We start from the raw sequence: 24,237 nt of genomic DNA, 5'->3' as shown, positions 1-24,237 counted from the left end.
ATACTTATTATTGAATAGAAAAACTTTTTATTAAAGAGGAACCTGTATTCCCACTGTATTTTTTGAAAGAGAGTAAGTGAACCTAATCTCCTGAAATTCCCCCCAAATTAGGAACTCTTGATAAAGGTTAAGAAGCTCAAATGAGACTTTCAAATGCTTGCCCTGGAAGGCTGGGACCACAGTTTTGTTAAGTTCTTTTTGAGCCCCAAGTAAGAGGTGCTGACGTAGATGGAATCCCTCAGATCTTTGAGAATTGGATTAACTTTAAAATGTATTATGTGTCTAGCTAGAAAATTGAGAACCATTTTAAAATCAACAGGCCAAAAGTTTTAAGTTGAGTAATATTTCCATAAATAGAAATGTTGTTTTATGCCCACCTAGAATGTTCTGTTTAAAGAAAACTTAAGTTAATGATATAAACTCTATCTGCCCTTTAAGTTTAGAATTTGTTTTGCCCAAGAATTTAAATTTTCTTTAAATATTGGACTTTTAAGTATACTTAAAATTGGACTTTTTTTGGCAAGTACAGCTTTGAGGAAGTATGTATATCAGTCTGCCCTGTGCCATCCCATTCCCATATCCTCTCCAAAAGAGCAAAGCAAATATGGGTTCATTTAAAACTCTATGAAAATGTTTGCTTAACACAACTTCTCTGGAATGGAAAATGTCAAATTGTTAAACTTGTTTCTCTCTCTCTTTTTTTTTATCTTAAGGAGAATGGTGTTGAACGCTTATATTCTGAGAGCCTGCCACAGTCCAGGTTTGCTTGTTTGTTTCTGTGTATGACTTTTGATGCATATTCAGTTAATTTCTAAGAGAATTCTTTGGACCAGACACTCTAAAATACTTCTACTTTTTTGACAGGGAATATTCCACCCTACCATCTCCTGGACACACTTCATCCACAGAGAGTACTGTAACTTCAAGTGGTGAGTAGATTAGAAAAGATATAAAAATAGAGTGTTAGTATTATAACTATAAGCTTGGATGTTCTGTGACCTGCTAAGGTGTGTGCAAATGAAAAGGACATAAGCAAATAATTCTTTTGCATAGTATTCATGCTGTTAGTTTCTTCCTGTTGATAGATTCTGGATCAGAAATTTTGCATATGGCTTCTGGTGTCATTGATTGTGAGAAAGAGGAGGATAAAAGGTCAGCTTCTGCTGTGAAGAAGATCAAAGGTAAGCTGTTGAAGGGTTCAAGAAGAGTTTCCATTCTAAAACACTAAGCCAACTTGGAAGCTAGTGGAGTAACTATCCTCAGTGGCTCAGTAATACTATTTTATAAAAGAATTTTGAAGACATAGTCTGGAGAAAAGAAGTCCGGAGGTGACCATGGCCTTCATATATGACAATGTTGCCAACTTTTTTCCAATTCTGTATTTAAAATAAAAATTACAGTATATTTTAATGGGATTTAAATATTTCCTTATGGCCAAAATTGATTGGACACACCTGAGTCTCAACTGTGCCGCAGATGTGGAATCACCTACTTAGGAAATTCTCAGAATCCTAATTAGAATCTATTGGGTTAAAAGGATGGATCGATTAGTGATGGTCCACTCAGGAGGCAGATATTAACTAGATAACATGTTAGATCCTTTTCTGCCATTTGAGTCTGAAAATAAAGTGCTTATTCTGAACCGTTCCCAGTGAGACATCACTACAGTTGACACTCATGGGAAACATAGGCTCCCATTCCAACCAAAAACACCGATCAAGGAAAATTCATCTAATGTTTAAATTGGACAATTAACTTTGAGATACAGGTGCTAAGTTAAAGGAACTGTAAAATTGTAGAAATGGAATCCATTCCTTCAGTTGACTGAAGAATATCTTTATATTCTACCTCACACCAAATAAGAAAAAATTTAATTAAAACTGCACCAGGATACTATTTTTTACCTGTCATGTAGACAAAGATAAAAAATTTGATTGCACACTGTTGGTAAGGTTGTTGGGGGGAAAAGAATTCTCATACACTGCTGCAGGGAATGTAAATTACTGTAATTAGTATGGAGAGGAATTTGACAATATCTACCCAAAATTTAAACGTACATATTCCATGATAAAACAATTTGGTTTCTGGGACTTTATCCTGTAGATCTAAGTACATACATACTATATGACATATATGGAAGTTTATTTACTGCAGCATTGTTTGTAACAACAAAATATTGGAAACAAGTTAACTATCAGTAGAAGACTAATTAACATATTTTGGCATATCCATGTAATGGAATACTAGTATACATCTGTAAAACATATATAGGAAACTTTTTTCTTGGAAGGATATCAAAGAACTATTTTGGGGGGGGGGAACGCCAAAGTACAAAACATTATGTATTGCATGTAAAAATTTGTGGAAAAAAAATAGAAAAAAGTTTTTGTGTATATATAAAATATCTCTGCAAGGCTAGACAAAAATTTGTAACATTGTCTATGAGGAGGTAAAGTAGGTTCTGGCAGGCGTGATAGGAGGGAAAACTTTCACTGGAAAACAATTTTACACTTTTTCATTTATGGGCCATATGAATCTACTACCTGTTTTAATTTTTTTTTTAAGAACTAAAATAAAATTTCCATAGGGAAAAAATTTTATAGCCCTGAAGAAAGGGGTTACCATTTTGCTCTTATTTCCATGTAAATTAAAAATATCTAATACATCCTTTAAACATTCTGTTTCTGTTTTCTTAAAAAGAAAGAAACAAAATCTGACTATAGCCGCTGACCTTTGTCCCTGCACTGAACTAAATTCAGGACAATGGATCATGTGAAGAGGAAAATCATCATCAAGTACATTACAATACAAATAAACAAAGGGAAATTACAAAAAAGAATGGCATAAATTAAAAGTGCATCTTTTCTTCTTAGTTTGATTACATTTTATTTAGAAAGATACTGTGTTTTGGAAGGATATACTTTGTTATCAGCCTTGCATATATAATTGCTAAAAACCTGTTTGTCAATCTATAAAGAAAAAAGCTACTAAGTTACTAATTGTTCATCCTTCTTTCATTCGGTTTCTGTAATTATACTAGTAATGTGTTTGATTTAAAAAAGCAGCAGTAGCTGCTTTTTATTTTAAAAACCCTACTGCTTGAAGGCCATTTATACAGATATTCATTTCTGTTAAGAAATCTTATATGGTTAGCTTCCTTGGGAACTTTAGCTGACCTAGTCCTGATTCTGAATGAATGGACACATTTAAAGTTTTTTAGTACAAAATTTGTCTCACATGTTAAGCACTTTGCCACTTACTAGTCCGCCCGTATTGCCACCCTCACTATTCCTTCCTCTTTTACTTGTTACTGCTCTCCCTGCCCCCCAACACTGTTGATGTGTTTCCTCCTTCTTATAGGTGGAAGTCCAGCTCCTGAAAATATTTCACTCCAAGGCTCTGTGAGTGAAGAAAAAATCATGTCAAATCAGGTAAGGAAATATATGAATGTTAACAGTAAAAGTAATGATATGTCACAATGATATTTAGAACTGTCCCTTTAAGTTTGCAGAGTACTCTTAAAAGCACTATTGCATTTTATCTTTTCAAAATATTATGAGGTTAATAGAATTTAGTTATACTAATATTGTATAGATGAAGAAGTTGAGTCCAAACCATCCAGGGTCACTCAGTAGACTCAGGTAGGACCTCCTGACTCCACACTGATTTTTCTTTCATTCATTCGTGCATTCATTCACTCATTTATTCATCAAAGGTCTGCTGGAAACAAGCTAAATATCCATCTGTAGACTACTCTTAAATAAATGAAGGCATTAATAAATAAGGCTAAACAAAACAATGATATCTATCTCAAAGATGTGTTCTAATTAATGGAAGAAACATACAATTACTCAGTAATTAGACTGGTCAGCGATATGAAAGAGAAATGGTTGGGGTGAGAGGACAGAAGAGGTGTCATGGAGGAGGTACCTCCTCCATGAGGAGGTATCGAATGTGATCATTCGAGTGAGTGGTATCGAATGTTATACAGGTACATGGCAAACTGCTATAAAACACTATAAGGATGAATATTTAAATGTTTATAGAAAAAGAATTAAATTCCTTTCCTTAAAGGGAAGGCATATCGCCACTGGTATGAATTAACAATTATTTGAAGGGTAACTTACAGACTATGGGCAATTCTACGTTCCTTCAAGGGTCTTATTTATACATCAGTCCCTCTCTGTATTCTATGTGCGGAGGTGTGTGTCTGTGTGTCTCTGTGTGTGTATTATTATTGTTTTCCCCTCAGTGTATAAACATTCTTTTAGTTAGGCCTATTTGATTACAAGAAACAGAGACTCATGCAACTAACTCAGGTTAAGAGAAGGTTGTGGCATGTATACATTGGAGGTAATAAGATAGATAAAAATTTTATACTATTCTTGTCTGAAGGGAGTGGAGTAATTGGATATGTGATTTGGGATAATTCTTTGTAGTGTAAAGTATATATAAAGTGTAGTGTTGGCTAACCCACATGCCGAAAGTGGTTGCCCCTTATAAAAGACGGACAGAGGAAAATTCAAGTCCTCTAGTCTTTCCTAGTTCATCTCAAAAAATAAAAAAGAAATAAAAAAACTTTTAAAAATAATGGATTAGAAAATGTAATAACGGAGGTGGAAAATTGGTTAGATTGCTATAATAGTAATTCAGGCAAGAAGTGAAGATAGTATGAATTTAGCGATGATGGAAAAACTGAGACTAATTTGAGAGATACTTGAGGTATAGCATTCGCAGTACATGATAACTGATAATCAGGGGTCTGGGAAAAGGTCAATACCCAGGTTTATGGCCTAACCTACAGAATGAATAGAATGACATGAGAGTAGGAGGGAGTTAGAAGAATTTGTGGGGTAAATTTAATTTAATTTAATTTGGGATAAATCAAGTTTCAGGTTGATATGAGACATCATTAATTCCCTGTAAGGAGATTTTATAGATAACTGTATACCCATATTCATAAGCTCACCCGTGGGACTTTCAGAAGCAGACACATATTTGTGAGTTATCAGCAAAGAATCAAGCAGGTGGATGAGATTCCCCAAGGAAGGAGGGCAGGCAGAGAGAGAGCACAGAGGGTAATAGACTCTTGATGATTCCATTGCCTAATAAGAGAAGGCAATGGTGGAGGAGACCAAGAAGGAGCTTTGTAGTGATGGGGAGACATCAGGAGAGGGGAACCAAGGGATGAAAAAACTTCAAGAAGGAGAGGATTATAGATCGATTTGGATGCTACAGTGAGGTCACATAAGATAAAGGCTGGGGCTTTCCTGGTGGCGCAGTGGTTGAGAGTCTGCCTGCCTATGCAGAGGACACGGGTTCGTGCCCCGGTCCGGGAAGATCCCACATGCCGCGGAGCGGCTGGGCCCGTGAGCCATGGCCGCTGAGCCTGCGCGTCCAGAGCCTGTGCTCTGCAATGGGAGAAGCTACAACAGTGAGAGGCCCGTGTAGTGCAAAAAAAAAAAAAAAAAAAGATAAAGGCTGAAAATTATCCATTGGACTTGGCAGTAGGGAGTTCACTGATAACTGGGGAGGGCAGTTTCCTTGGAGCGTTAGGTGCAGGGGCAGAGTAGTTCAGTGATCACAAATGGGAGATGAGGAGCTAGAAACAGCAACTGTGGACAACTCTTCCCAGAAGAAGTGTAACCACGAAGCGCAGGACAGGAAGAAAATGCCATAGCCGGAAGATGTCACAGGGTTGAGGGGGGATTAAAAAAACTTGAGTATGTAAATATTGATAAGGATGATCCAGTGTTTTACCTGTATTCTTTCATTTGTTACGGTTGTCCAAAAATTACATGACATGGTATCAAGGGCCCTACCAAGGAAATTTGTCTTGGCCTTATTTTTTATGGAAAATTTCTGAGAATGTTGAATCATGATTATCCTAAAATAATAGTATACCTATAGCTTCTCCTTTAGATTTCCCCAGGCAGTAGAGTGCAACTCTCCTATTATGGTGATTCCTGTATGGATACATTTGTAGGACAGTTGGTCAGTGACCTTAAAATATATTCAGATATAGGCTTCCCTGGTGGCGCAGTGGTTGAGAGTCCGCCTGCCGATGCAGGGGACGCGGGTTTGTGCCCCTGTCCGGGAAGATTCCACATGCTGCGGAGTGCTAGGCCCGTGAGCCATGGCTGCTGAGCCTGCGCGTCCGGAGCCTGTGCCCCGCAATGGGAGAGGCCACAACAGTCAGAGGTTCGCGTACCGAAAAAAAAAAAAAAAAAAAAAATATATATATATATACATATATATATATACATATATATATATATATGTGTATATATATATATATACATATATATATATATGTGTATATATATATATATATATTCTGGTAGAGTAAAAGCCAAACATAGCACAATCTTAACAGCTATTTTGCCGTAATTTCCCCAACAATCCATCTGGAAAGCTGCGTGTGATAGTCCTAGATCACCGCGCCCCCTCTTCATCCATTCAGTCCTATCTCTCCCTCAAGCTCCAGCTTGTTCCTTGTCTGCAGAGACTTTCCATGCTTCTTAACCCATGGTGTTGCTCTCTTCCTTTTGCAAAGTGCATATTTATCTATCTCTCATTTACTTGGCAAATAATCCTAGTTTGCTTTGAAGTAACTTGTATCACGATTGCAGCTTCTCATGCACTGCTGTTCTTTACGCCTCGGCTAGATTAGAAACCCCCTTGGAGTCAGTCCACCTTTCTTCTGAATGCCGAGCACAGTTCTTTGCATACTATAGAGTGTTTTTTGAACAGGGTAGGCAGGAGAGGACAGGAAGTTGAGAAATGATTGGTTACGAAGGATTTCCACTCTGTGTTCAGCAATAAAATCTCTTTATGATTTTAGGAAGCCAAAGGGGAACCAGAAACAATAAATGAGCACAGAAAAGAATGTGTGGCAGGAGGTAAGGAATGTTCTCTTCCAACCCCCATGTGAACTTTTCTTCACTGCTGGTATGTTTTATGGATGAAATCTTTCTGAGTGAAGATATGGCATCGACAACTCTGCATCTCTAGATAAAATCAGCCAAATAGAACTGATTTTGATTCAATTTGTAGCGTTTTCAGAAGGCCATATTTATGTTGCATTGCCTGTTAAGCCCAGAGGTCTTGTAATAACTAGTGCCCTGTTGTGAACTAAGAACCATGCCAATGTTGGTAGCAAATTCTAAGCTCTACTCTGAGATTTTTTTTATTGTTCCGTCTAAAAGCAAATAAGCCAGTATTTGAAGAATGAGTGCTAATATGCTTCTCTCCCCATCTCCCTTCTGTTAGGATGGAATAGTGAATAGAGTTCTGGCTTTGGAGCCACTCACTGTATGCTTGGTCACTCTCTTACTTGCTGTGACTTTGGCAAGCTATTTAACCTTGAGTCTTAATTTTTTCATCTGCAAAGTGGAAATGATGAGTAAAAAAAAAAAGAAAGTACCCTTTATGAAATATAGACTGTACTAAGCACTAGGCTAAATTCTCTGTATACATAGTTTTATTTACTTCTCCCCAATACCTGTGTGAGGTAGGTAAGCTGCAATTCAGTTTCCTAGCCTATAAACTGTAGATAAGAATGGTACCCACTACAGAAGTTTGGCTGTGAGGATTGAAGAAATTATGTAAAAAGCATTTAGAAAAGTACCTGATAAAAGTTCCCAAAAAAGTTAGCTACTATAGAAAAATCATCCTTATTTTGTAGATGGTTTGATGAAGCTGTGACTTGTTCCAGGTCACTTAGTTTTAAGGATCAAAGTGTCGACTGAAAAAAAATGCACAACCTAAAAGTTGAGAATTATGTTTTATCCGCAGATTTACTGAGGACTTAAGCCTGGGATATAGCCTCTCAGATAGCTCTGAGGGACTGTTCCAAAGAGGTAAGGGAAGAGACAGGACATACAGGAGATTTTGCAAAACAAAACAAAACAAAAAACCACCAGGTAGTCCAACATCAAAAGATAACTGCTAATTATAAAAAAAACCCAGACATCTCAAGTTAATGAATTTAGCCCTTTTCTATGGATGGGAAGATGCAAGAGTCTGGGCTTATTGAAATCATTCCTTTGATATATAGGGACAGTATCCTGCTTTTCTCCATCTTAAATCCCCTCAGGGTGCACCGCAGCTACGCAGCTATGGTGGCTGATGGCTTGATGACCACAACATCATTTGTTTACTGAATGGCAGCCCACAAAAGCTAGGATTTAAACCAGATCTTTTCAACTCTATACTTAATGCTCTTAATAACTATTATTGTCTTCTTTGTGAAGTAGTCATGAATAGTATCATTAATATGTACAAAGAGCTTTGTTCTGGGACTGGCATGTAGTAAACCCGTGATAAACGGTTGATATCATGTTTATTGTTGCTGTTATTATTAGCAGTATTATTATACTATTGCTACTATTCCAAGTACTCCTAGTACTCCTCCTCCTCCTCCTCCTACTACTACCACCCCAATACCTGTGTGAGCTAGGTAAGCTGCGATTCAGTTTCCTAGCCTATAAACTGTAGATAAGAGCGGTACCCACCAGAGAAGGCTGGCTGTTGAGGATTGAAGAAATTATGTATAAAGCACTTAGAAAAGTGCCTGATAAAAGATCTCATAAAAGTTGCAGGTTTTGGGCTTCTCTGGTGGCGCAGTGGTTGAGAGTCCGCCTGCCGATGCAGGGGACGCGGGTTCGTGCCCCGGTCCGGGAAGATCCCACATGCCGCGGAGCGGCTGGGCCCGTGAGCCATGGCCACTGAGCCTGCGCGTCCGGAGCCTGTGCTCCGCAACGGGAGAGGCCACAACACTGAGAGGCCCGCGTACCGCAAAAAAAAAAAAAAAAGTTTCTGGTTTTAAATCCTTGGTCCGCAGGAAAACCAGGGTACCAGATGAAGCTATGCATTTAACCATGGAATCAAATCAAATAAACATTCAAATGCAGAAAGACCAAATTGGGCTGTTCCTTGACTCTGAGACATCTTCAGGTTTTCAAAGACTATTCACGTGCTGAAGTGTGAGCCAATAATTTCAACATGATCGTGATCCCCAAAGCGTAGCATGACATTATCTTATATTTAAGCAAATGCATTATTAGCTGGCAGTCTTCTCAGACATATTTCAGTGAATGCCTTTGTTTAGTGGAGGGAGGCCCTAACAACATTGGATTGAATGTGCCTGTAGCTGTTAAGCCTGTTTAACCAAATACTATCTTATTGTCGTTTTTTTATCGTCTTTTAATAGGCGCTGCTGTTTCCTCTCTTCCTGTGAAGTCAGTTAACTTTAGACAAAGTGACAAGTAAGCTCCTCCTCATATAGCATGCTCACATGTTTTGCTTTTCTGTTGAACTATGTTTGAGTAAGTTCTTTCTCTTATCTTAACAGCACTTCTGCTAATGAGAAGGAGGTGGAGGTAAGTTTCAAGCAAATGTTTTTCCTTTTAGTAAAAAAATACGTGTTTCAGACTCACTCGCCTGCAGTCCCTGCGAGCTTTTGCACAAGCTATCGTACGTTTGGTGTCTGTCTGGCTTGGCCAAGACAAAGTGCAGGGAAAGCCTATGTGTGCCAGCATTACGTCACTGGGAGGAGAAAGAAATGCCTCAGTGTGATTTGGTATTAAACTGGAAATGTGACTACATCCAATGTTCCGTCCTCACCCTCACATTATTTTGACAACAGGCCGAATTTCTCAGGTTATCTTTGGGATTTAAATGCGACTGGTTCACCTTGGAGAAAAGAGTGAAGCTTGAAGAAAGATCCCGTGACTTGGCAGAAGAAAATTTGAAGAAAGAAATTACTAACTGTTTAAAACTGTTAGAGGTGAGACTCCTAACATGTGGGGACTACTCGTTTGATTGTATGATTAATACAGTTTTCAAAATTACATAAGAGTTTACTTGTATGACTAAAACCAACACTAGGTACCAAGCCCTGCCTGACTCAAATGTGAATTAATAGGAGGTAAGAATTCAGGATCAGGCTAAGATAAAAGGTTAACCAATAGAAGGGTATAAGCAATAAAACAAATAAATGTCGTTTAAAGTAGTTATGTGAATCTTCTGCCATCTCTCTGTATCTTCAAATAGATTTCAGACAGAAGAGTAATTATGCAGAAAACTGAGCAACAGGAGATAATATCAATGTTAAGCTTCAAGGAAGAGAATCAAAAGATGATTTCCATTTAATTAACTGAAAAAAGAGAATGGTGACATTTCAATCTTGTCAGATAATGGGCAAACCTTCTGGAAGGTACACAGAAGTGTAACAACTACTATTATTCTTCTATTTTGTGAAGTCACCATAAATATATGGATGGGTTGGAAATTTAAGGGGGCTAATTTTGGAAAAAGAAAATAAAAATGTAGAAACCATATTCTGTTTTTTACTGTGGTTAAAAAAGCACATAATGTAAAATTTACCATATTAACCATTTTAAGTGTACATCAGTAGTGTTGAGTATATTCACGTTGTTGTGAGATAGATCTTCAGAACTTTTTCATCTTGCTTACTGAAACTCTATAGCCATTAAACTATTCCCCTTTTGCCCTCTCTCAGCCCCTGGTAATCACCATTCTACTTTCTGTTTCTATGAATTTGACTACTTTAGATAGCTCATGTAAATGGAATCATATAGTATTTATCTTTTTGTAACTGGCTTATTTCACTTAGCATAATGTCTTCAAATTCATCCATGTTGTAGCATGTGGCAGGCTTTCCTTCCTTTAAGGCTGAATGAAATATTCCATTGTATGTATATACCACATTTTGTTTATCCATTCACTTATTGATGGACATTTGAGTTACTTCCACCTCTTGGCTATTGTGGACATTGAACATTGTTGCTATGAACATGGGTGTGCAAAAATATCTGTTCAAGACCCTGCTTTCAATTCTTTTAGAAATATGCCCAGATGTTGGATTTCCAGATCATATGGAGTTCTATTTTAAGTTTCTGAGGAACCGCTGTACTGTTTCGCACAGTGGTGTTACCATTTTACAATCCTACTAACAGTGCACCAAGCTTCCAATTTCTCTACATACTGGCCAACATATTATTTTCTGTTTTCTTTTTTTTTTTAATTAATTAATTTATTTTTGGCTGCATTGGGTATTCGTTGCTGTGTGCGGGCTTTCTCTAGTTGCAGTGAGCGGGGGCTACTCTTTGTTGCGGTGCACCAGCTTCTCATTGTGGTGGCTTTTCTTTGTTGCGGAGCATGGGCTCTAGGCACGCGGGCTTCAGTAGTTGCAGCACGTGGGCTCAGTAGTTGTGGCTCGTGGGCTCTAGAGCACAGGCTCAGTCGTTGTGGCACACGGGCTTAGTTGCTCTGCAGCATGTGGGATCTTCCCGGACCAGGGCTCGAACCTGTGTCCCCTGCATTGGCAGGTGGATTCTTAACCACTGTGCCACCAGGGAAGTCCCTATTTTCTGTTTTCTGATAGTAGCCATTTAATAGGTGCAATGTGGTATCTCACTGTGGTTTTGATTTGCATTTCTCTGATGATTAGTATTGTTGAGCATCTTTTCATATGCTTATTGGCCATTTGTATATCATCTTTGGAAAATGTCTAAGTCCTTTGCCAATTTTAAAATAGGATATATGATTTGCAAATATTTTCTCCCATTCCATAGGTTGCCTTTTCATTCTGTTTATTATGTCCTTTGATGCACAAGTCTGTAAGTTTAATGTAGTGCTATTTGTCTATTTTTGTTTTTGTAACCTATGCTTTTGGTGCCATATTCAAGAAAGCATTGCCAAATACAATGTCATTTCCCCCTATGTTTTCTTCTAGAGGTCCTACATTTAGGTCTTTATTCCATTTTGAGTTGATTTTTGTATATGGTGTAAAATAAGAGCCCAACTTTACTCTTTTGCAGTTTTCCAACATCATTTGTTAAAGAGACTATCCTTTCCCCATTTTGTAGTCTTGGCACCCTTGTCAAAGATCATTTGACCATATATGTATAGGTTTATTTCTGGGCATGCTATTCTGTTCTACTGGTCTGTCTTTATGCCAGAGCCATACTGTTTTGGTAACTGTATCTTTGTAATGTGTTTTGAAGCCAAGACATGGGATACCTTTAGCTTTGTACTTCTTTTTCAAAATTGTTTGGCTCTTCGGGGTCCTTTGAGATTCCATAAATTCCATTTCTGCAAAAAATGCCTTTGGGATTTTGATAGAGATTACATTGAATCTGTAGATTGATTTGAATAGTATGGACATCTTAACAAAATTAAATCTTCCAGTCCATGAACACAGGATGCCTTCCCCTTTGTGTCTTCTTTCATTTTTTCAGCAATGTTTTGTAGTTTTCAGTGTACAAGTCTTTCATCTCCTTGGTTAGGTTTATTCTCAACTATTTTATTTTTTTGGATGCTATTGTAAGTGGAATTATTTTCTTAATTTCCTTCTTAGATGGTTCATTGGTAGTGCATAGAAATGCAATTTATTTTTGTGTGTTGATTTTGTATCCTACAACTTTGCTGAATTTGTTTATTAGTTCTAACAGTCTTTTTGTGGAATCTTTAGGGGTCTCTTTATGTAAGATCATGTCATCTGTGAACAAAGATAATTTTACTTCATTCTTTCCAATATGGATTTTTTGAATATATTTTTTTACTTGCCTAACTGCTCTGGATAGGACTTCCAGTACTAAGTTGCACAGAAGTGGTGAGAGTAGGCATCCTTGCCTTGTTTCTGATCTTAGAGGAAAAGCTTTCAGTCTTTCACCATTGAGTATGATTTTAGCTGTGGGTGTTCATATATGGCCTTTATTATGTTGAGGTAGTTTCCTTGTACTTCTCTTTTTTTGAATATTTTTATCATGAAAGGTGCTGAATTTTGTCAAATGCTTTTCTTATCAATTTAGATGATCATGGGATATTTATCCTTCATTCTGTTAATGTGATGTATTGCACTGATTGATTTTCATATGTTGAAACATCCTTGCATTCCAGGAATAAATCTCACTTAATCCTTTTAATGTGCTATTGAATTCAATTTGCTAGTATTTTGTTGAGGATTTTTACATCACTATTCATAATGGATATTGGTCTGCAGTTTTCCTGTAATGTTGTTGTCTGGCTTTGGTATCAGGGTAATTCTGGCCTCAGAGAATGAACTTGGAAGTGTTCCCTCCTCTTCAATTTTTTGCAAGAATTTCAGGAGGATTGGTATTCTCTTCTTTAGCTGTTTGATAGAATTCTCCAGTGAAGCCATCTGGAACTGGGCTTTTCCTCTTTGGGAGATTTTTTTTTTTTATAACTGCTTCAATCTCCTTACTAATTATTGGTCTACTCAAATTTTCTATTTCTTCATGATTAAGTTTTGGTAAGCCATATTCTTTTTGACTAACAACTAATATATGCTCTTCTCTTTCTAACTAATGGTGGTTATTTAAACTGCAGTAAGAAACTGTATGTCTGACAATTGTCATTCCAGTTGGTTAGCAACTTTCCAGTTGCAACTCATACATATCTGCCTGTTTCAAAAGTGGCTGCTATTCATTGAGCATCTACTGTGTGACAAGCAATTGGTATCTATTACCTCTCATGTCACAATATTCCTGGAAAGATGATGCAGTTGTCTCCATCTGACAGATGAGAAAAAAGCAAATCAGAAAGCTTGATATTATAACATTTGTAGAATTAAGATGCAATTTACAGTCAATGATGCCTTATGGTTTTATTGGCAGCACTTTTCCTTTCTGATGCTATACAAAATTTATGGTATTTTAGACATGGGCAAGTATTAGAAGTTTGCTCATGATCACACAGCTAATGAGCAATGGCTTGTTGGTTTCCAAATATGCTGTTCTCTTAATTCTTTCTCCACCCCAGTGAAACAGATGGGCTTCCATCAGGAGAGCTGTCATCTTGGTTCAAGGGCACAGGTTTGAGATAAATATTCATAAGGCAATGAAGGCATAACGGCCTAACCAGCCCAATCTCACCTTGTCATCAATGGAAGAGCAAATATAGTAATCAGAGTCATATCTAATTCGAGTATATTTTTATTACTTTTCTTAAAAGTTCAAACTATGCTCTTCATATAGTGCATTCAATTCATTTATAGGCATAATTTCTTTACCATTGCCAATTAATTCATCCCATCCTATTAATTGTAGAAGAAAGATATAAACACACATGAAGGAGTAGCAAATTTGGGAAGTAAAGAAGGAAGGGATCAAAAATAGTATAAAAGGCTTTGTGAATACCTGCATAGGTCTACCTCATAACCAACAAAGGTATTAATATTTCAGTATCATTCATTATTGGTCGTTGCTGCTGCTTTTCACCTTCCACAAAGATAATAGATTCATCTGCATTTACAATATAGTCAGTGTTAGAATCACTTGCTGAATACTTGGGTTGGATACTTTTTAATACTTTACTTTCTGTGCAGTCTTTAACACCTCTTTGTGAAGATGACAGCCAAGCCCAGGAAATCATTAAGAAGCTGGAGAAGAGTATAATATTCCTCAGTCAGTGTACAGCACGAGTGGCCAGTAGGGCTGAGATGTTGGGAGCCATTAATCAGGTAATTTGTTTCCCTTTCTCCAGTTACAATGAAATTACTAAAAGTGGATTACATTTCTAGGAAAAAACTATATTTGATCATTTCAGAATGTTCTTGATATTTTCCTGCTTTAAACAACGCTACAATAAATATCCTTGTTTATGCATCTTTGCACACTTATTCATACAGAAGTAGATTTTCAAAATTTTCTTTGTGGGAAAATCTGGGGAGACTTTAAATTTTTGAATCTCTACCTAAACAAACTTGTTAAAATATATTTTCCTAAGAAGGAGACATTTCACTGTGATGATAGTTTTAGTCTGAACATTTGTTATACACTTCTAATATTCTAGTTTCTTTTTAACCCCTCGCCAGGTAGTAATATTCTTTGTTTTATTTTTATTAAAGTTACGTATGTGCATAGCTTTTTAAAAAAAAGTCAAGTAGTTCTCAAAGCCTTCTTACCCCATTTCCCATGTTCCAGAGCAACAATTTTCAACTCTTTTGGTTTGTTTTTTATTAATATTCATATCTCCAAATAATATGCTTATACTGTCACTAAGTGATTTATTTTCAGTTTTAGATATTTATTGGTTTCCTACTACAAAGATGAATATTTATTTATCAATCTTTCCCCCTCACACCTTTTCACTGTCTTTCACCTTATTGTTGATCTCTCTTCTTTCCTAACCAATCTTAAATTCCATGGTCAAACACAACATTAGCTCCCTTGCATGAAACCTCAACACTTTTCCTTCTCTTGTTTTCTTGTAATCATTAGGAAAATCTACAACCTTGTTTTAAATCCATTTCTCCACTTGATTATACCTGCATAGCTGGAAAACCTCACACCTCTATGCTGACTGAGTTCTTTTGAAATTCATCACAAACCTCAAGTGGTCCTTGGGGCTTCCCGTCTTTCACACTTTCTCCTCAAGTCACCAACATGTCCTCCCCTCTCTCTCTGTCAAATAATGACTTTGCTTCTTAACTCAGTAAGAAAGTTGAGGCAATCAGAAGGGACCTGCCAAAAGCTCTGAACCTACAAGCACCTAAACCCTTGACATTGCCTTCCTTCCTGGTACGAAAGATGAGTTGTCTCTCATCCTATCCATGGCTAACCGTCCCACCTGATAAGATCTCATCCCTTCTAAATTACTCAGAATCTTGGGCCCCAATTCCCCTTGCGTTCTTCCATCTCCAGTTTTTCCCCACGCTACTGAATCATTCCCATCAACACACAAATACATTGTTTTTAAGACAGGAAAAATAACGCAAAACAAACACAAACAAAAAAATCTTTCACTCTTTCTCCTTTGGCTACCACCCTGTTTCTCTGTTCCCATTTTTAGCAAATCTCCTCAACAGAATTGTGCTGTTTCCAATTTCTCTCCTCCCAGTCTCTCTGAAACATATTCTAGTCAGCCTTAACCTACTCATTTTCCTTAACCTGTCTGCTACATTCAACATGGCTGAGCTCTTCCTCTTTCTGGAAACACTTTCCTCACTTGGTTTCCAGGTACCACAGTCCCCTGGTCCTTCTCTCTACATCATGGGGCAATCCCTTCCAGACTCCTTTATGGGTCCCACCCTTTCTCCCAGCCCTCTTAATCTTGATGGGCCCCAGGGCTTCACCCATGCACGTCTGATTTCCATCATCACTCAATCCCCATACTATCTCATGTAGTCAACTGATGACTCCCCAATTCACACATTTATCCCAAACCTCTGCCATGAATCTGCTACTGTTGATGTAGCTTGGAAGTTTGATAAACAATTGAAGCTTAACACATCCCAAAATAAATTTCTGACAGTCCCTCCAAAAACTGTTCCACACATAGTCTCCTTACCTCAGTAAAGGACAACTTTGTCTTTCCAGTTGCTGGGGATGAAAAACCTTGGGGGTAATTCTCAACACGTTTCTCTCACACTCCACATCTAATCCTATGGACAATCCCATTTACTTTACCATCAGAACATGTCTGGAATTTAACCACTCATTTCCCTCTCCACAGCTACCACCTTAATCTAAGCCACCATTCTATTTTTTTTCCCAGATTACTACAATATCTTCCTACATGGTCTTCTTGTCTCCATCTAAATCCAATCCCCACCCCACCCCCATAGTTGCTTCTCAATAAAACAGCCAGAATAATCCTTTTGAAACTTAAGCCAGATCATGTTAGGTTTTTTTTTTTTTTTCATGTTACTTATTGGTTCAAAGCCCTCCAGTGGCTCCTCATTTTTTTCAGAATAAAAGCCAAAGTCCTTATGATGGCTTAGAAAGATCTACATGATTCCCCTGCCTTCTTACCCCTTGGACTTTATTTTCTGTGACTGTCTTCCTGGGTTATTGCACGCCAGCCACATGGGACTCGTTTCTGTTCATCATGCTGCCAACTCAGGTCCCCAGTCCAAGCTGTTCCTTATGCCTAGAATATTTTTCCTCCAGGTGTCCACATGACTTAGCCCTCACCTTCTCCAAGTCTTGTCCAAATGTCACCTTCATAGAATAGCGCAGCTGACCACCTGAGCTCCCTTGTAAAATTTCAATGCCTTCCACCGCAGAGCTTCTCATCCTCCCTTTCCCTGTCTTTTTTCATAATGCTGATCACATTTTAGCATACTATTATGTTTTACTGACGTCTTATTTGTTGTCTGTCTCCTCCCACTAGAATATAAGCTCCATGAAAGCAGGAATATGTGTCTGTATGGCTCACTGCTTGTCTCCTCACTGCCTAAAATGTGCTTAGCAGGTACTCAAAAAGTTTTTGTTAAATGAGGGAGTATATGACACCAAAAGCAAAAGCAATGGCAAAAGAATAGATAAATTGGACTTCCTGAAAATTAAAAACTTTTGTGTATCAAAGGACATTATCAAGAAAGTGAAAAGATAATCTACAGAATGGAAGAAAATATTTGAAGATCATATATCTGATAAGGGTCTAGTATCCAGAATATATAAAGAACGCTTGCAGCTTGACAGAAAGAGAAACAACCCAATTAAAAAAATGCAAATAAGACTTGAATAGGCATTTCCCTAAAGAAGATATACAAATGGCCAATAAGCACGTGAAAAGATGCTTAATTATTAGGGAAATGAAAATCAAAACCATAATGATATACCTCTTCACACCCACTAGGATAGCTATAATAATAGAAAAAGAAAGGAAGGAAGAAAGAAAATAACTAGTGTTGACAAGAGTGTGGGGAAATTGCAATATTATTATTGTATTATTAATATATTATTTAGCCATGAAAAGGAATGAAGTGTTGATACATGCTACAATGTAGATGAATCTGGAAAAATTTATGCAAACTATAGGTGTTAGACACAAAGGTCACATATTGTATAATTCTATTTATATATAGTATCTAGAATGGGTAAATCTTTAGAGAAAGGTAGAAGATTGGTGTTTGCTAGGTTTTGGTGGCGGGGGTGAGTGGGGAGTAATTGCTTAGTGGGTATGGGGTTTTACTTTGGGGTGATGAAAATGTTTTGGAACTAGATAGAAGTGGTGGTTGCACAACATTGTGAATGTACTTAATGTCACTGAATTGTTCACTTTAAAATAGTAAATTTTATATTGTGAATTACACATCAATATAAAAAAAAGAAGAAATACAATGAATGTATTTTGTCAGGTTCCAATTCGAACAAAACTGTAAATAGATGTTTTTGAGACAATTGGGGAAATTTGAATATGGATTAGATGATAAGATGTTTCTGTTAATGTCGTTAGACGTGATCATGGCATTGTGGTTATTTAAGACAATACACTCCTATTTTGTTTTTTTTTTTAGATAGTTACTGAAATGTTTATGAGTAAAACAACATGATGTCCATCACCTGTACTTAAAAAGAAATAGCATTCAAAACTTGAGATGAAACTCATATAGCAAAATGTTGGTGGTTCTTGAAACTGGTTAATAGATATGTGTGGGCTTATTGTCTACTTTTTGTGTCTGTTGAAATTGTAATAAAATTTTTTTTAATTAAAAGAAGTGGATGAATAATATTAGATCTATATTATCTGTAAACATTATTATGCCCGTGTAAATTCTATTCATAGCAGAGACAGTAGTCTGTTATGATGTCTTTTCCTTCTTTGCACAATGTTCATGTTCTTCATGGAGTTAATCATTTTCCTTTGCCATGATTGTTATGCTTAATTTTCGATTTACTTATCTCTAATTTATTCTCAGCCTCTCCCAGGGAGTCTAGATCTCACAATACATTCAAACTCATCAGGTATTCTGTCAATTTCTTCATTGAGATGTTGCTTCCAGAGATTTTTGACCTGTCAGTCTCAACTGACTGTTCTTCAGGCTCAGCACAAAAGTCTTAGGAATTCTTAAATAAAGATTTCTTTCACTTCTTTCTTGAGTTGAATCCCATTTCCTGAATCCCATACCTCCTTCTTGGCTGGTTTACTTTTTTATTTTGGTGGAACATCTCATGTGTTTTTCTGAGGGAAAGAATGCCTGGGAGGTAAACTTTTAAAAATGTTATATAACTGAAAATGGCTTTATTCTTTATGTCTTTATGGTAGCTGGGTGAAGGATTCTAGGTTAGAAATCATTTCCTTCATAATTTTTCATCTTCTTCTTAGCTTCTGGAGTTGCTATCAAACTTTGATGCCATTCTGACCCTTGAACTTTTGTTTATAACTCCTTTTTACTTTCCAGAAGCTTTTAGGATATCTTCTTACCCCTAGTGTCCTTCCTTGGCATGGGTTTATTTTCAACCACTGTTTTAGGTCCTAAGCTGGAAAGTTATCTCTTGAGTTCAGAGATTTTCTTGAACTGTTTCTTTTTCTACATTTGATGGAATTTTTCTACATTTTCTATACTTCTTGAATTCCTTTCTCCTGAACTGGTCCTTTCTTGTCTGTTTTCTAGATTTTTGTCTTTTTGCTCTAGTTTCAGAGAAATTTCCTTAACCTTATCTTGAAACTCTTCTCTTAAGTTATGTATTTTTTATCATATTTTTAATTTCCAGACTTTAAAAATTCTCAGAATGTTGCTTTTTAATATCTTGTTCTTATTTCATAGATACAATACTTATTATTACTTTTCTGAAGATATTGATAGTTTCATTGAAATTTCAGTTTTTTTCTTTTGTTTTGATTTTCTTTTCTCAGGCTAGAGGCTTTCCTCTGACTAGTGATGATCCACTATACAGCTGACTGGGAGCTCTGTATATGTTGGGTGGGGAAGTTTCTTGTTGGCTCTGAGCTTCACACAAGCTAGGTTGTGTCACTGGGATACTCTTAACATTGGTAGTTGTTTTTTTTTTTTTAACATTGGTAGTTTTAAGACTGTCATCTTGCAATGTTAGATTCCTCAGAGAAAAGTCTTCCAACTGCCAGTCTTGAGAGTATAAGTTTGGCTACAGGTGTTTGATAGTTGGAAGAATAAGGCTCCATATCTCTAGATTCTATATATATATATATATATATATATATATATATATATATATATATATATATATATATATATATATATATATATATATATATATATATAGCCTTTTGCTTAAATCTAGTCTTTTCTGTATGATCCACTCACCATCAACTATTTGTTACTGCTCAATCCACAGACACTTTGGTTAACTCTCTCTAGATAGCCAGCTTTTGTAGTCTTTCACCAAAGTGGTAGAGGGGCTCAGCTGACCTGAGTAAGGGAGGGGATCTGTGTATCTAATCACTTTTTACACAGATTTTCAGCCATGTCTTCTGTTCTATCTTCAAGCTTAATTCGAAAGGCACCACTAATTCCTGAGCATTTGTAGCTTTCTGTGGTATAACCCAGGTGGCTTCTAGGCTTTTCTTACTGATTTTTTTAGGGTTCAGCTTTTCAGATCTTAGTCATTTACCACTGGTCCTTCTACTTGGCAGGTGTTCAAAAATGTGTTATATCCTCTTCCATTCTATTTACCCTTGTCTACTCATGCCTTAGAAAAATCCCTTGTCATTTTTGTAGGATTTAAGGATGGAGTAAAGATAAGTGCACGTGTCTAATTCACTGTCTTTTAACTGGGTATCAAGAATAGTGTTTTCAATGTAAATTTGTTCTTTTTTTTTTCCTGCTAGGAAAGCCGGGTTAGTAAAGCCGTCGAAGTGATGATTCAGCATGTAGAAAATCTGAAGAGAATGTATGCCAAAGAACACGCTGAATTAGAAGAACTAAAACAGGTTCTTTTGCAAAATGAAAGGACTTTTAACCCTCTTGAAGATGAAGGTAATAAAAGTTTAAGATAATTGTATCAGTTATGTTTTTCTAACTTTCTTCTTTTTCATTCTCTTACTAATTCTTATTATTTAATGTCTTTAGTATAAGACCCTTATGTTAAGATTATATTAGAAGGATATGATATATAGAATATAAGAAATAACTCATTCCTGTTATTTATATAGCCCAGATGTCTGTTAGAAAACAAATTAGGAGACAAGATGGATTTTACGGTAGACACCAAGATTTCATTAAAATGATGACATGAGAGAATATAACTAATCCAACTCATTGAGTTGACCCCAGTGTCGTCTTACTTAGGATATGTTAGAATTGGCTTTCTCCACACATAAAGCAAGGCACAATAGCATAAATGAACCACTCTTATCAACAATGGTTTTGTATCCCTCGAACAAGGAAGGACTGTGACAGAGTAAGCTGATCAATAGATTGGAAAATAGGGAGACATCTGAGACGATGGAGAATATCTTAACAGAAGGCTTATATAAATCTTATAGTTTTATTTTAAATAGACAGTATGAATGTTTATAGGCAGGATTTTCATTTTAATGATCTGTTTCCTCTTCTTGAAAAGTAATAACATTTGATGATCTTCTGATCTGTAATTTTGGACTCATTGATTCAGCAGACATTCATTTAGTGCCCCCTCTGTGCTAGGCAGGCATTGTGGACATTGGCAGTGACATAGAGGACTGTATTCCATTGGTTCAGATTACTAATGTTATGAATCACCAAATAAATGATAATCAGATATTTATATTGCTCAGTAGTCTCTAGGGTCTTAAATGAATACTTTCTAACCATTGCTTTTCTTTGTAAAGAATTAAGACCATTGCGTTAAATTGCACATGTAATTCCAAAAATCCACAAATGTGTTTTCCCTTTCAGGTGACTGCCAAATTAAGAAACGTTCAGCTTCTCTAAACTCTAAGGTAACAAAGTCTATCAAATGTTATAGCTGAGATGGTTTTAAAATATTACTTGAAGCAACATGGCTTTAAATGTAAATCATAAAACAACAGTGATTTTAATTCATATATATGTTATGTATATATACGTGTGTGTTTATGTTTATATATGTACACTTTTGTACTTCTTGCAATATTTGTATATCAATTAAGTTTGCCTGGCAGCGAGAGGAAAGCCAGTATAACGATAGTTTCTCTCTCATGTGAAACCAAAGTTGGGAATAAGCAGTCCAACAATGGCAGAGCAGCTTCACAAAATCCCAGTCCCCGTCTCTCTTGCCAAGTCATCAACCTCAGCGCTTTGCTTCCATCTCATAGTCTAAGATAGCTTTGTCATTTCTGTACCAAGTCCTGGGCATTATGTTGAGTCATGCTCCAAGAAAAAGGAAGAAGCGAGAACAGGCGTTCCTCTACCTCTGAAGACACTTCCTAGAAGTCCCAGATAACATTTCCCTTTTCATTCTTTGCTGGAAATAAGATGAAAACAGCTTTTATTCTGGAGGCTGTATGCCTAACTAAAAATTAGTGGGGTTTGTTACTAAGTAGAAGTGGAAAACAGGATATTGAAAGTCAACCAGCAGTTTTTGTCATTTTGAAAATCAAGATTTCACTGAATTTTTGAGTAAAGGACTTTAAAATCATTCCATCCAAATCTTTTTCACAGATGAGGAAATTAACTTTCACAGAAGTTAAGTGATTAGTTATGACCCTGTAGTGATAGAATCATGATTAGAACCCAGGTTTTTGGACCACAATTTGATATTTTTGATGTTCAACTAACCTATAAAATTAAATTAGGAATGGTGGTTTAAGAAAATAATTCACATAAAACTTCCTCAGTTTATTTCCTGAAGTTCTACTTATTTAAATGTGAAGAGTCACAAAATATAACATTCTCCTCTACAAATCTCAAGGCTGAGGTATAAACACATCCGTTCATTATAATGTCATACTCATCCTTAAATGTATTAAATGGAAAAAATGAAACCATGAAAAAAAAATCCCTAAATAGGTGTGTATTTATCTCCTCTTGAGTTGGGGAAAACCTTTCCAAGCATAAAAGAAATGGTAGCAAAAGAGGGGAAGAGATGAGGGACTTCCCTGGCGGTCCAGTATTTAAGATTCCACGCTTGCATTGCAGGCGGCATGGGTTCAATCCCTGGTCAGAGAACTAAGATCCTGCATACCACACAATGTGGCCAAAAACAAAACAAAACAAAACAAAACCAAAGATAAAAAAAAAGAGATGAAAAGATTTGGCTACATTAACAATAAATAAATTCTGCCAAGGGCTTCCCTGGTGGCACAGTGGTTGAGAGTCCGCCTGCCGATGCAGGGGACACGGGTTTGTGCCCCGGTCTGGGAAGATCCCACATGCCACGGAGCGGCTGGGCCCGTGAGTCATGGCCGCTGAGCCTGCGCGTCTGGAGCCTGTGCTCCGCAGCAGGAGAGGCCACAGCAGTGAGAGGCCCGCGTACCGAAAAAAAAAAAAAAAATTCTGCCAAGAAATATCATTAACAAAATTAATATAGGCAAAAATCATAAACAGGTGGTTCTCAGAGCAGATACATACAGGGTTATTTGGCATAGAAAAACAGTGTTCAGGGTTACTGGAAACCTAAACAGAAAGCTTTATATTCCCTACTTGATTGGCAAAAATTGTCCATTGTTGGAGAAGGTAGAATATAAATTGGCAGCATATTTCTGGAAGGCAATCTGGCCATAACAAAATCCTTGAAAATATGTCTCCTGTTTAACTCATCAGTGGTCAAGTACATGGATGTGTACATTCAAGAATACCCATCAGTGTTTCATACAAGGATAAAACATTGAGAATTTTCTAAGTGTACATTTTCCCCCTTTGGGTAGCCATCTTCTCTTCGAAGAGTGACCATTGCCTCTTTGCCCAGAAATATTGGAAATGCAGGAATGGTAAGCAAATCCCTAAGTGTTCTTAGTCAAAAGTAAATTTATTTTCATATGACAGAAATATAAATTTACTTCACTAAATTCATATTTTATTATTTCCTTAACATCTGAACTTTAAAGGTGACTGGGATGGAAAATAATGACCGATTCAGTAGGAGGTCAAGCAGTTGGTAAGTGTAATTTTATGGTGGTTCTTTGGGAACCTTACTGTTTTATAACTGGGCTAAAGTAAATGTTTGAAATAAGTGATATAGTAACATTTGATTTGTATGGAGTATATGCAGAATAATTATAAAAATTGGCATATGTTCATGAAATTATTTCTTATGAAATAAGCATTACATGAATATGCCAAGGAAAAAATAAGAATGTATCATTTTTGTATTGATTTAGGTAGTGGGAAATAAATTGGTAGTGGCTACAGAAGTATTTGATTTGACAAGTGGCTATAATCATCTTTATTTAGGCGTATTTTGGGGTCAAAGCAGAGTGAACATCGTCCCTCATTACATCGATTTATTAGCACCTATTCCTGGGCAGATGCTGAAGAAGAAAAATGTGAACTAAAGTAGGTGAAGCTTGATGTGTTTATTAACC

The 24,237-nt window shown here is 36.6% G+C and overlaps 1 protein-coding gene across 1 annotated transcript in view; it reads left to right on the top strand.

Annotated features, from left to right (window-relative positions):
* IRAG2 (inositol 1,4,5-triphosphate receptor associated 2) overlaps positions 1-24,237 on the top strand; it is a gene marked incomplete at its 3' end in the record, with an annotated part of 47,189 nt that overhangs the window by 19,390 nt on the left and 3,562 nt on the right. The window contains exons 7-20 of the mRNA XM_082635822.1: positions 714-760; positions 865-929; positions 1,086-1,181; positions 3,361-3,431; positions 6,845-6,902; positions 9,215-9,269; positions 9,356-9,383; positions 9,650-9,790; positions 14,375-14,509; positions 20,584-20,731; positions 21,632-21,675; positions 23,581-23,643; positions 23,761-23,810; positions 24,107-24,208. Coding sequence (XP_082491948.1) covers positions 714-760; positions 865-929; positions 1,086-1,181; positions 3,361-3,431; positions 6,845-6,902; positions 9,215-9,269; positions 9,356-9,383; positions 9,650-9,790; positions 14,375-14,509; positions 20,584-20,731; positions 21,632-21,675; positions 23,581-23,643; positions 23,761-23,810; positions 24,107-24,208 — 1,103 coding nt within the window. The remainder of the gene's footprint in view (positions 1-713; positions 761-864; positions 930-1,085; positions 1,182-3,360; positions 3,432-6,844; positions 6,903-9,214; positions 9,270-9,355; positions 9,384-9,649; positions 9,791-14,374; positions 14,510-20,583; positions 20,732-21,631; positions 21,676-23,580; positions 23,644-23,760; positions 23,811-24,106; positions 24,209-24,237) is intronic.

This window comes from Mesoplodon mirus, assembly GCF_964341445.2.
Source record: "Mesoplodon mirus genome assembly, chromosome: 11".
Lineage (NCBI taxonomy): Eukaryota > Metazoa > Chordata > Mammalia > Artiodactyla > Ziphiidae > Mesoplodon > Mesoplodon mirus.
Note: the sequence above shows the minus strand (reverse complement) of the source record. Positions and strands in the feature narration are given on the sequence as shown.